This window comes from Manis javanica, chromosome 8, assembly GCF_040802235.1.
Source record: "Manis javanica isolate MJ-LG chromosome 8, MJ_LKY, whole genome shotgun sequence".
Taxonomy (NCBI): domain Eukaryota; kingdom Metazoa; phylum Chordata; class Mammalia; order Pholidota; family Manidae; genus Manis; species Manis javanica.
In genome coordinates this window covers 26,543,284-26,557,545 of record NC_133163.1, presented here as the reverse complement: position 1 = coordinate 26,557,545, position 14,262 = coordinate 26,543,284, and the positions used below count along the sequence as shown (strand labels likewise).

At 39.9% G+C, this 14,262-nt stretch overlaps 1 protein-coding gene across 1 annotated transcript in view; it reads right to left on the bottom strand.

The window, feature by feature from the left end:
- The window catches only part of TMED10 (transmembrane p24 trafficking protein 10), a 34,837-nt gene extending 21,186 nt beyond the window's left edge, over positions 1–13,651 (bottom strand). Inside the window, exon 1 of the mRNA XM_017669138.3 lies at positions 13,370–13,651. Within this exon, the coding sequence (XP_017524627.1) occupies positions 13,370–13,594 (225 nt within the window). The 5' untranslated portion in view covers positions 13,595–13,651. The remainder of the gene's footprint in view (positions 1–13,369) is intronic.
- Between the last annotated feature and the right edge of the window lie 611 nt (positions 13,652–14,262).

Sequence of the window (14,262 nt, the reverse complement as noted above, 5' to 3'; positions counted from 1 at the left end):
AGCAATTACCAAATAATCTGCAATGGAATATTTAGCTCTGAAGACTCCTAAAGGGCTCTTGTTCATGTGATACTTTTTCTGAATCATCAACTAAAAGAAAAAGCATAACAAAGAACTACTTTAGATACACACATATAAGCCAAAAAGACTTGGGAACTCATAAAATCCTAAAGTAATGTGTAGTCACATGTGTGAGGTGATTCTTTCTTGCTTCAGAATCTGTCCACCTATCAGATACTCACACTTCCCATTCCCTAGCCCCCACAAGCACAATGCAATTTGTAAAAGCAAAAGACAGGCTGGAGGAATAACAATTTTCACATTCCAAGCTGACCTAAAAATTCTAATTTGGATTTGCTCCTATGAATAAAGTTGCATAAAATGTAGAACTTCTCCAAGGCATATCTGAATAAAAATAAACTCACTGCACTAGTTTAACTCTTAAAGGGGAAGGCAAGGACTACAGGTTGCTAGAAATGTTTAAAGGTAAATGAAACCAGAAAAGGCTAGCAGGGAATAAGCATCAAGGGTGCAGCGTTGAACAGTTATCACAGATGTCATCATCTCCATGGTCAGGCAAGCAAGGAGGACAGGTTACTGGCCTAGGACAAACAACCCAACTTAATCTGGCTTACAAGATGTGGCACATATTTGCCCAACTTTTTATTTCCTAAAATGATTGTCATTCGCCTAAGATATTAAAATGGTTCTTCGAAAAAATTATTAAAGACAGGAGACTCTCTAGATGATAAAGGAGCCTGCCTAGGTGCAGATAAGAAACCTCTCATTAAGGCACTGGCAAAAATCTGTCATCAAGTACTATACTTGATGTAAATTAAATCAAGAAGTCTGCCATGTGTGTGTGTGTGTGTGTGTGTGTCTCTCTCTCTCTCTCTCTCTCTCTCTCTCTCTCTCTAGCACAGTCCACACCTCCGACTAGTACGCAGAAGGGGTAAAAATTGTTCGTGTTGTCCTCTCCTACATTGTACTGAGGAGCTACAATCATGGTAGAACCACTGCTTTGTTGGTTCTTTCTATGATATCCGAAACTGTATTAGGCATTCATGCTAGGGCAAAGACTCAAATGCCTTACAAGAGGCTGAAGGCAAAGGACCCATCATTGCCTGTACCTTTTATCAGCATGAAATTCAGCTCTCAGAAAACGTGCATGATAATGATCACAATTCCCTAAGGGACTCCATATTTTTATTCTTCTTATGATCTGAACTCTAGCTGACACAACTATATTAGAGCATTTACCCAGATATCAAGAAATTAAAGCAATCTGACAACTTAACCTATCATGTAAGGCTCTTATGGACTCTTGGACATTCTATGATTCTAGGATTTTCCTGAAAAATCAGTAGGTCTCTCATGTAGTTCATAACTTTGCCACAATTTAGGAACTAAGCCACTGACCTTGAAGTAAAGAAAAAAATCACATGCCCTAAGCCCAACCTAATTACATAAATGAGCAGGTAACTAAAATTAGAGAATAGAAAACTGGGCCAAACTCAGTGACTTGCCAAAACTGGCAAAGTCTAATAGGCTGAAAAGATGGTTTAAAATTTCCTCCAATTAAAATGTTCTGGTTACAGATCACATTAAAAGATTATCTGGTTTCTCAAGAATTGAGAGGTTGTATTTTTTCTTCTTAAATTTGACTAACAACCACCTTTGTAATATGACGTGACACTCTCACCTACTCTAACAGCAAGCCTTTAAAGGATTCCCTTTTAACAGTAAAAAACACTTACAGTATTTATTATACAGTTCTTAATCAAACAAAGGTAGTATTAAGCCATAAAATTTGCCCATTTGACATCAAGGAGTGGGAAGTAATAAAGATTTATTTCTAGATAACATCTTCTGAATTAAAGCAAACCAAAGTTCACAACTTAAAAATTAGGTAAAAAGTGTTAACTGTATATGCAGAATAGCTGATGTTAAGAAAATGTGAATACTCACACTGAAACTGTCAAGTAAGTGAGAATACAGGTCACTGGGAAGATAAAACTCATTTAGAAATGGATTTTTTTGGACCATTCTAGGCAGTGGCTGGAAAACAAGATCTTGAGCAGGTCCTGCTTTTGAAGTCTGCCCCCATTCCTTTACCAAACATTCAAGATAATACCCTACCTACTTCAAAAGGATCTTTAAGAAGGTTAGGCCCCAACACCAGGCAAATAAAGCAATAAAGAATAAAAGAGAATAGAGTTCACCAAGAGGAAGAAATAACTAGGCACTAAACGATACTGCACAATAAATCTGGCTCTAAATTTTCTGCGAGCCAGATTAAAAGACTAAAAGAGAAACAAGTTGGGTTACACATCATTTATTTTCTGACGAAAACTCAAATTTATCTTCAAAGATAACTTTTCTGGAACTAAACACAAAGAACAATTTATCAGGAAGGTACTCATAAAGGACTGTGACCAACCAGTATTAGACTCTCCATTTTCAACTATGGCCTTGCTAAAGATACAAATACAGTTAAAATGGATGCTTTCACAGTGACCATATGTAACAATCTGCTGGACCTAATGCAGAGGAGGGATCTGATAAACTAGATGAATGCTCCTATGCCCTGGTCTCTGCTCTTTCCAGCACTACCACTTCTCCCTTGCTACTCACAGAATTCCCAGCCTTATCTTAAACTTGCAAGAAGGATGGGACTACTTTTGGCCACTTGCTGGTATCCCATGTGTTTAAAAAACAAAAAACAAAAAAAAAACCAGGAAAGATTTTTAAAAAATAATACTATCCACCCAGATCTTGGTTTCTAATACCATTAACTAATAAAAGGAACCAGGGCTCCTTGGAGAAATGGCTGATCTCAAGACTGGAGCAGGAAATATACAAGATGAGCCTGGAGTACCTTGTAGTGCCAGAAAGCACAGTGCTCAAAACAAAATGGAAAACAAGAATGGGGCTATGTCAAAGGGATATAGGAGCCAAATGACAGCACTTCCCGTGGTCAAAATGGAAACAATTTGAGCAAACAATGTGAACAAATTAAAGTAGTATTGGGTTGTAATCTAAAGTATAAAATAAATATCCATGAATCCATACTGATACAAATGGTTAAACAAACAAATGGGAGAAGAGACAAAACTCCCAAGCAGAAGACTCTCAATTTACGTATAGTCAGGTCAGGCCTAATATCCCACTCCTTAGGTGTGCGCTGCACGTAGTGATGTCCTGTCCTCCCACAGAGCACAGTATGGAAAAAGGAAAAAAGTAACTTTACAGTAGAGAAACTTGACAAACACTACCTCTGCCAGATGACCAAGACCAGTATCAGCGGTGATAAATCATGTTGACAGTATATATCCTTGATATGATGTGATGAAAATAAAAGCCTTTACCTCTTGCAGTCTTCCTCCCCCAGACCTGCAATCCCAGTTTTATCATGAGGAAGACATCAGATAAATCCCAACAGAGGGGCATCCTGCAAACTACCTGACCAGTACTCCTCAACACTCACAAGGCCATCAAAAACAAGGCAATCCTTGAGAAACTGTCATAATCTCTTTGCAGCCCAAAGAAACATGACTGAATGTAATATAACCAGGATAGGATCCTGGAACACAAAAAAGGGTGTCAGGTAAAAACTAAGGAAGTCTGAACAAAATAAGGACTCTAGTTAATAATAATGCATCAATACTAGTTCATTTACTGTGACAAATATACCATACTAATATAAGATATTAATAGCAGAAACCAGGTGTAGGGTACAGGGGAACTGTATTACCTTTACTGTTTTTCTGTAAATCTAAAACTATACAAAAAAGCTTATTAAAAAAATGCTATGCAGAAGGATGAAGTTAAACACATATACATATACACACGCCTATCTCGATTCCCAAGAAATTTACAGTCTACTCAGAGCCAAGTAACCAAACAAACATTTCACAAACTTTTTATGAGGCCAAGTCTATACCCACTCCTGTAAGATGACAGGTGTCCATGGGGGATGTGGCAAGTCTGTGTCTCCCTACTGGCACACGTCACACATTGCTTTCATTTGCTGAATCGGCTGCCTATCCTACTAGTCCAAGAATATGTTAAAACAAGACCACCACCACTTCTTCGCCAGGAGTGCTACCACTGCAGCAGAGGTCAGCAAACTTGAGTCTCGGGTATAGCTGGTGAAAATCTGAAGATGTAACTTCCTTCAAATAGCTCTAACCTACACTCTTGTCTTCCTCAGGTTTATGAAGTCTGTGGTGTAACACTAAGTACACAATGTGTACCTATTATTTTAAGGATAACCATCAATCTTGTAGCTCCTGTATAACCAGCTCAGGAATTTCAGGAGCAGGAAGTCCCTTGCAGAAGCTCGATACACTCAACAAAAATGAACAGCAACAGAAACACCTATCCTTTTCTCCCTTTCAGAGACAATACAGCAAAGCAGTTAGACTGAAGGTTCTAGAGTCAGACGTCAGGTCTGTGTTCAAATCACAACTGTGCCACTTACAGGCTGAAGCCTTGGATATGTTCCTCAACTTTCTGTGCTTCATATGTAAAATAAGAATAATAGAACATACTTCATGAGGCTATCATGGGGATTAAATTTAATATACGTAAAGTGCCCAGAACACTGTCTGGCACGTGGCAAGCATTACCATTACTGTCATTGTTATTGTTAGCATTACTGTTATTATGATAACTTTCTTTTAGTGGTAACTCAGAATTCCAACATTTAGGTCACTAGCCATTCTTTCAACCCAACAGTCCTAATGGATGGCAAACTAGATAAAGTACACTACACTGACTCAACCAGGGATGATTAGGGCCTGAATGGTTGCTGCATACAGAGAGAAAAAGACTGATAGGTAAACTCTCAAGGAAGCAGCAGCAAAATTTAGAAATTGAAGGGATACCAAATGCCTAAAAGAATAAATATTCAAAAAAACTTGTAGCTGTTAACAAGGGATAGTGAGAAATATAAAATGACTCCAGCATTTTCTGCATGTGTTTTTTAACCTGATAAGTAATAAACTATACAAAGGACCCAACAACATTAGGTGTGGGGAGAGGGAAAGACATGATTGGTTTGCATACATAATGATCAGGGGGTGTGGGTCTATACTTTTCATTTGGTAAGTGAAATTTGAGCCATGGGGGTTTTAACTCTAATATATAAAATTTTTTAACTAAGACATCAAAGAGTAGAAAGAACACCAAATCATTTAAGATGCTATAGTGTTAGACTAGAGAAATAGTACAGTAGTCCTCTCTCTTATCCATGGTTTCAGTTACCTGCAGTCAACCATGGTCCCACAAGCAGATGATCCTCCTCCTGACATATCATCAAAAAGTCAATAGTAGCCCAATACTACATCACTCACCTCCCTTCATCTTATCAGTAGGTATGCTGTCATGTCACTTCATGAAAAGAAGAGTGAGTACAGCAACAATAGGATAGCTTTCAGAGAGAAAGACCATGTTCACATAACTTTCATTATAGTATATTGTTGTAATTGCTCTATTTTACTAGTTATTGTTAATCTCTTCTGTATCTAATTTATAAATGAACCTTTATCATAGATACGCATGTATAGGATAAACACAGTATATGTGGGGGGTTTATTCAGTTTTATTCAGTATTATTCAGTTTCAGACATCAGGGGTCTTGGAACACATCCCCCCACGGATAAGGGGGGACTTACTCTTATTAGAAATAACTTCAAAAGGCTACCACAAGTCACCACTGTTCTCAAACATGAAGTACACAGACAACTCTGCTAACCTAGAAGCTATATTAAATAGGCATAACAGGAATTTACCCTCATCTTTCAAATAAGAGCAAGTACCAAGTCTATCAACCACATCCTTGAAATCAAAGGATCACATCTACATTTTGCCCAGAACCAAGTGAAACTTCAAGAGGCCACAAGCAGCATTTAGCAAAACTAAATTCTTTCAAACTTCCAACACAATTTAGCAATGGAATAACACAACACGGAAGTAGGTATTGCTTAAGGAGGCTTTTGGAAGTGTTAAGAATTAGAAATGGAAAATTTCGAGGCACTGGTATAATGGGTAGATGCTCTCTTCCTGCCTCTATCAACATTTGCTACACCAACTCAACACAAGCAAAACGTCACCCCTGACTGGCTGGGAAGGAGGAGTTAGGGGGATAAAGGGGAAAGAAGAGAGGGAGGAAGGGTAAGAGGATGAGAACGAAAGACCAGTTGCTGCCCTAACAATACTACTGCGGGGGTGAAGCCAGATCAAATGTTTTTTTTCATACTGTGCCAAAGTTATTTACGGTAAAAACCTCCAGCGTGACCCTTTTAGGCACAAACAAAGCCTTGTTCTTTCTTAACAACTAGTCCCTTGATTTCCCACACTTTACGCTGAACAATGAGGTTGGGGGCACAGGATAAAGCAGATGACATCAACCTCCCTCAAGTTGAAGGCTTGTTTGGGAGCCCAAATTCTGGCCTGTGGCCAGCTGGCTGATTTCACAGAGAGCTCTACTGTCCAGACTGCCAGGCTGAGTATGCATGAAGGAGAATGGCTCTGGATCAACCACCAGTCAGCAATTCACAGAAGAAACAGCACAGAAGTCACTGCACCCCACTAGATTAACTTTATAAATCTGTTCCTTTTCCTGGAAACTAGACTCAGTCTTCAGAAGTCATCATAAAGATATACAGTGCAGCAATTTCAAAATCTAGCAGCCCCCTTCTCCAGATCAGTTCAAAACAGAGAAGGCTGTGGACAACTGCTCACAGAATAAGAGAGACTTAAATGAAGTAACCTATTGTTTAACTTTCATGGAGAAGGAAACACATGGTCAGGTTTTAATTTAAGGCTAGAAATTTTGTATATAATACAAAAAAAAACCTAGATTTTAATACTATTAAATGTTTTAATGTACCAATTAGCCTTCTATACTAAACCATCTATTTATGGACCTGTTTCTAGCCATTGGACAATATTATCAATATAACATCAAATATAAATTTGAAAGAGACATATTTTTCCCCACAGAAAAAGATCATCCCTCAGCACAGACAATAATAATAATCTGAAATATAATTGTTCCAAGTGAAATCACCTCAAAACTATAGCATAAAACACACATACACAATCTTTTCATACAGTTCTTTGTGTGTGTATGGGGGGGAGGGGTTGTAAGCCAATGGTTTCCCAACTGCCAAGATGCTTCTTAAAAATTTTTTGGCTTAAACTGCGGTAGGCCTATGACTCAAGGCTGGACTCTTCAAATGATCTGCTTGGCTGTCTCATCTATAAGCTAGTTAGGAAAGACTGGGACCATAACTGGGCATAATATCCAAAATAAAAATAATCTTATTTAACAAAATGAACTGTTTAGTTAGCAATAGCATTCTGGGAAAAGGACAATGAAAAAATATTAGAACAATTAGATTTGGAAGAGGCTGAAAAGGTGTAAATGATTTAAATTATTACCGTTAGGCTTTTCCTTCCTTTCTGGTGACGATTACGACAACTCACAATTGTTTTTTCTCTTTCTGCAATCTATTTCCAGAGTATAAATTGCGCTCAGGCAACAACTCATCTCATCCCCTAAAATTAATTCATCCTCCAATTTTCACTATTAACAAACATTCTAAATAATAAATGGCACTGGAGCCTATTAAACAATTATGATATCAATTAGTCTTAATGAAAATGTGGCTTTCAATTCAATATCAAAAGGATTGAGATTCTCAATCTCCACAACAGACTTTTATTATGGACCTGAAGTGATGAGGAAATTTCTATATTCACTGTGAATGATGAAATGGTACTTCATGCTTCAGTTTCATGCACCAAAGTCTTTGAATCTGATACTATTTAGCCTGGTTTATTTGTGAAATGCTTTTGTGAAAAATCTATGAGATAAGTAGGGAAGGATGGTATGGGATAAACTCAACTGGACATCTCAACACAAAACACATCTCAATATAAGCCAGAAGCAGAAATCTTTGCAGTAGAGACCCACCCATCATTTCAATACATTTCTCTCTCTGTTCAGAGAGGCCTTCCCTGACTACTCAAATACTTGTTGCCCAATCAACTACTCCCTACCCACCACTGCTTGATTTTTCATTATAATTCTTATCACTACCTGAAATCGTGTATATTTTTTAATTTGCTTTTTGTCTTTGTTCCCCACGAGAGATCATGAACCTTGCCAGCCATTCACTCCCATGACCTCAGTTAGGTTTCGCATATGCTAAATATTAAATAAATATTTATTGAATGAATAAGAGAATCATAAAATACTCAGAATTCCTCTCTTTGGTCACTGCAATGACATAGGGCAGAAGAGTCAGATTAGCAATTCAATTTTCATTTAACAGAGAGGACAGAAAAGACTAATATCTATGGCCCACTATAATGAACTCTGAACAATAACCATCTCAATCAATCATTCTAACAATTCCATGAAATCTATCATCCCCATCGTACAGACAAGGGACCCAAGGAGAAAGGTTAAGTAATACCCCCAAGGCCATATATCCTTTAAGTGGAGCTGCTGAGATCTGAACCAAATCTGACTCCAGAGCCAGGCTCTTTCCACAGGGCTTCACAATAAGACTACAATATTTAGTACAACAATGTGTACAAAGTACAATAAACTGAAGACACAAAGATGAAAAAGGAGTTCACAAAATGCCAGGTAGAACAGGATGTAATGGAAGCACACAGACTGGTTCAGGTTAAGAGGACCCTGTATTCAAAGAACTGCAAGGTGTTTAGACGTTTAGAATGGGGAGTGGGAGAGAAAAGTAAAAATGAGGGAAAAAGATGAAAGTTCAGAGATGAGGCAAGGACAATGCCAATTCATCTGCTCGTTCATTCCTTATGCTACTGTATGCCAGACCTACTGTATGCCAGACACTGTAGTAGATACAATCATTTCAATGATGAATGAGACACAGTCTCTGTTCAAGGAGTCTACAGTTTATCGGAGGAGACGGGTAAACACACAAGTACAACATAGAGTGATATACAGCACTGATATATTTGTTGGACGTAAAGGTGCTCCTTGATGAGGGAAAAGGTGTATTAGGTCAATCAAGGCACTACATTCACAAAGGAGACTGCCTCATTCAAAGCAACAACTAAATGCCAAGCCCAGCTTGCCAGGTTTTGCATTACAGGAAGTCTCCAGTTCTCCTCCTAACCTCAATTCAAACCACGGCTGCTTGAACCAGGGACAGACATATAACCAAAGACGACAACAACAGTCTGTTCAAAGACCTAGAATGTGGCTTGGCATATAAAAAGGAGCTGAGCCAATCAGATTTCTTGCACACAGGAGCTGCACTTCAGAAGCCGAAATGATGCATAGAGAGAATCCTTGAGGCACAGTCTGGGCCACGAGAAGTTAAAATTTAAGAGCAAGTGGAACTAAGGGAACAGACACTATGGTACAGGCTGCAAACCATGCTCAGGGATGGTTCAAACCCACAATTTATTCTGTGCTCTGCACAGTTTATTAAATTGTTAAAAATGACACCTTGAGGTCTCTATAATACCATTCCCCACAAAAATGAACCAGAATTCCTTGGAGGAATAGCTGCTACCAGGTCAGAGAATGGACATACGAAAGATGAGCCTAGGACACCTTGCTGTTCCACAAAACAGGGAAGCTATCAAAACCTAATGAGGTTGTGTCAAAAGAATACAGGAGCCAAAGCGGTGTGTGAGCACAAAGAACAAATGCAACTGATGCAACTGACACGACGACTCTAAAAAGTGAAGCAAACAACAACAAAAAACGATTTCAGTGTAACACTTAAGAAAAAAAAAAACTTCTTTGGACTACATTGGGAATGACAAGGGCAACAATTCCTTATTCTGAAAATTGCCAATTAGAAGGAATGAATTCTGTATTTATCCTGCCTTTCTTACATGAATTACAAATCTCAGGGTAACCAAGCCCCTTGATTGATGAATTCTTAAGGAATAATTCCAGCTAATAAATATGGAAGGAATAACAGAATTAGAAAATCAGCATTTCACAACCTTAATGCAACAATACATTCAGAGAACAGTCATCAATGGATTCCTAAGTGAAAGGTTAACGGGATGCTTTACAATGGAGGCTTCAGACTGTTACCACGTTGGTGGGCAGAATAATGCCGTCTCACCCAAGATGTCCATATCCTAATTCTCAGAACCTGTGCTTATGTTCTTATGTGGTAAAAGGGGTTCTGCAGATGTCATTAAATTAAGGGTCTTGCGATAAGGAGGTTATCACAAGGGTCCTTGTAAAGAAGAGAGGGAAGCAGGAGAGGTCAGAGAAGGAGATCATTATGGAAGCAGAAGGGGAGAGGGATGGCTGGATGGGAGAGAGAAAGATTTAGAAATTCTATGCTATTGGCTTTAAAGATGGAGGAAGGGGTCATCAAGTACCAAATGACTTCACTTATTTGTGGAATATAACAATAAAGCAAAACTGAAGGAACAAAACAACAGCAGACTCACAGACTCCAAGAAGGGACTAGCAGTTATCAAAAGGAAAGTGGGTGGGGAGGGAGGGAGGGAGAAGGGGATGAAGGGGCATTATGATTAGCACACATTATGTAGGGGGATCACAGGAAGGCAGCACAGCAGGGAAAAGAGAAGTAATGACTCTATAGCATCTTAGTACGCTGATGGACAGTGATTGCAATAGGAGGGTAAGGACTTGATAATACCGGTGAATGTTTAAACAACAATGTTGTTCATGAGAAACCTTTGTAAGATTGTATATCAATACGATACTTCAATAAAATAAAGAAAAGAAAAGAAAAGATGGAGGAAGGGGTCATCAACCAAAGAATTCAGGCGATCTCCAGAAACAAGGAAATGTATCCTCCCTTAAACCTCCAGAAGGAATACAACCCTGTTGACACCTTGATTTTAGGAATTCTGACTTCTACAACTGTTAATGTGTCTTTTAAGCCACCAAATTCATGGTAATTTGTAATAGTAGCAACAGGACACTAACACATACACACCTGAACCCACTGATCAATCACAGCAGCTCTAAGGGGCACAAAAGATACTGCTGCTCTGCCTTTCTGCCACTTGAAGTACACACCACAACCCATAAGTACCCTCACTGAAAAGGTAAACCCGAATCTAATTATATCTTTACAGCTAATTCTTTTTACAAGAAATATGGGGGACAGAACTGGTTAAATGATACCTCAAGTAAGCAAAGAGACCAAAATGCAGGACATTCTTTAAGGAAAATGACTCTAACAATACAACTGCAAGCAAAAGAAAAAGGGAAGGAAAGTAGTCTGCTGCAGATTAGAAACACTTGAGATACAACAAATTTTAAATAGGTATGTTTGAGACAAATGGAGAAATCTGAACATGAACTGGGTATTACTTCACTGCATTATTGTTAATTTTGTGAAGTATGATAATAGCCACATAACACTGTGATTATGCCCATATTTTTAGAGATTCACGCCCCCTTTAAATGAACAGTTTCCACTACTCCCAATTACCCTCATTTATCAATCAACGCTGCTGTTTTTCTTATACTTGACCCAATTCATTCCCTTATGTTCCCTACTTGGCATTTGGGTTTAGGACACCAGGAATACTCCGATTAAGCAAGAGAACAGAGCAGATATAGGGAGAGCAACTGAGTGACGACAAAACGCTAGCTTGTAGATGAATGCACTTCTGCTGCTGAGGTCCCTTTAGCCACCTTGGATACAGATGTAATTCCCAAAAGATTACACTATACTTCCTGTATTTAAGTGCTTACTAGAAGCAAGGCAGTATGCTTGACATTCTGGAAAATATGAACATGAAAATAATTCCTGTCCTCAGGATACTAACAGTCATTAATAAGGAAGACAAAATATAAAGTTACAATACAGATGACAAAAATAAGTGATCTTAGGGTACTATTCATGGTGGCTTATATGAAAAATGCAAAGTGGGGAGTGACCAAGTACCTAAAGTGACCAGATCATGAAAAGCACTACAGAGCATGCTGGGAAATTTAAACTTAATCAGATGAGCAACAGTGAGCCACTGAAGGGTTTTAAATAATAAGGACACTCAGGGGGAGCAACAGTAAGAGGAAAGTCCCCACTGCTCAATTCTTTCATTTTATGCACTCTATCCTTTGAAGAGTCAGAAACGTGACCCCCAAAACGTTACATCTAAATCTGTAACATTATGCCATCACTGCCTTTCCTGGCCAGACAGAAATTTGGTACCAGGAGAGAATAATAAAAGGATGAGTCACTGAGCAATAGCCCTGAAAACAGTTTCTATCTCCCAAACAAAGTAAAAATAGCTACCGGGTTCCAATACCTTAAACATAAATTACAGTCTTATTATACCTGAAGCTATTAAAAAGTAATGTTTCTTCCTATTTAGTCTCAGATCCATTCTGTTGCAAAACAAAAAAACACGTGGTTATTGTGAAAGAATAAAATTACCTAAAATGCAATAAAATCTTGACTAGTATCAAATTACACTTTTGTTTCAAAGATCAGGTCCCATCATCCAAATTGCAAAATGGGACCAACTGACATTATGGTACTAGTTGTCACCATCCAAGAGTATCGTGTAAATTTACATAAAACTTGGCCAAGTTCAGACTCCTCCGGAGACCAGAAGGGTAAAGACTAGAAGAGACAGACCATTTTGTGGCCAATGCTCAACTTTAAATCAACGACAGGCATTACAAAAAAAAAGGAGCAAGGAGAGAATAAGATTGCAGCACTTTTCCTTTATCTTACCTAATTCCCAAATTAAGAATCAATTCCAGCTCTGACAAGTTTTATTTCGTTAAGCCCCACGTTCCTCATGTGTAAATGGGGCTAACTCTACCTACTTCACAGACTAGTGTATAAACTAAATTGCAGTGTATGTAAACTAACACAGGACCTGACACAGGTAATGGTCGAAAAGTAGTAGGTTTTATTCACAGTAAGCTTCAATGCCTCCATTTTCCTCCAGTTATCAACGTGTCTTGTTATGCCAATCCCCACGAACACTCAACACCCAAAGACTTCTTTGGAGAACCAAGTTACAGTTCAAGATAACGAAGAGCAAAACAAGCACAGGGCCCTGTAAGGACCCAAAGTCGAGGCCGCCGCGCCTCAGCCGTTACCACATCCACCAAGGCGTCGCGGCCCTCCTTGGGGTTCCCTAGCGCTGGCGCTGAGCCCCGCCCTGCGAACGCCAAGTAGAGTGAGGGGGCGGACTCGACAGCCCGCCCTCGAGCTCTGAAGGAGACAGGCCGCCCTCCAGGCCTCCACCCGCCTGATCACCACCACCCCGCCCCCACCGATTCTCGGCCTCCCATCGCGGACGCCGGTGGTCTGCTCTCCCCGCCCCGCGCCGCCCAGTGCCGCACCTTGAGGTGGGTGCGCAGACCGCCAGCGCCCCCAGACTGGTCGGTGATCTCGTACGCGCCCGTCACCAGCAGGTCCTTGTGGATCTCCTCGCGGAGGCACTTGCGCGAGTTAATAGGAAGATGGAAGGAGATGGCCAGGACCGAGCTGGGGCCGAGCAGGAGTAAAAGCAACAACGCTAATGGACAAGGACCACGCTGGGCTTGTGGGCCAGAGAAACCAGACATGGTGCCGGAGACTGTCCACCACCCCCGGTCTCTACTGCGCCGGAACCGAGAGAGTCCACGTGACTCACCTTTGACCTACTAGTGCCGTCAGCGCCATTTTGGAGACGGGCAAATAGAGGGAAAAAATATATTAAATCTTCCGAAAAGGAAGAAAGGATATGGTACCACGTTATAACCACAAGTTAAAGTGGTTAAATGAGGTTTTCCAGAAGTTTCCATAAAAGTTTTGGTTTTGTTCAGCCTAGTGCCTACTCAGTCGGCCATGACGAATATAGGAAACCTTGGAAGTAATTCTCCTTTAATTTCCGGAATTGGTACCCGCGAGTTTTAAGGTCGGTGATACCATAGCAACCAAGTCCCAATAGGAAACAGCCACAAGGCTCTCCTCTGGGTCCGCCCACCAGCCTCGAGGCGCACGGGGCGGGGGCGGGGGGTGCACAGTTACAGCACGTTGCTGCCTTGGTGATACCTGGGACTTTGCGCACTTGAGAGGAAAGCTTTGAGAGGCTGGGCGGAAAGATTCTGATTTGGTTATTAAACCAGTACTTAAGAGAAGATGTAGAGGTTACCTCGTGAACTGCAGAGAGCAAGTTATTTAGGCTCAAACCTTTTGCTTTTTGAATGTGCGTTTTATTTAGCAAACATTGGGCGCCTGTTACACTAGGTAA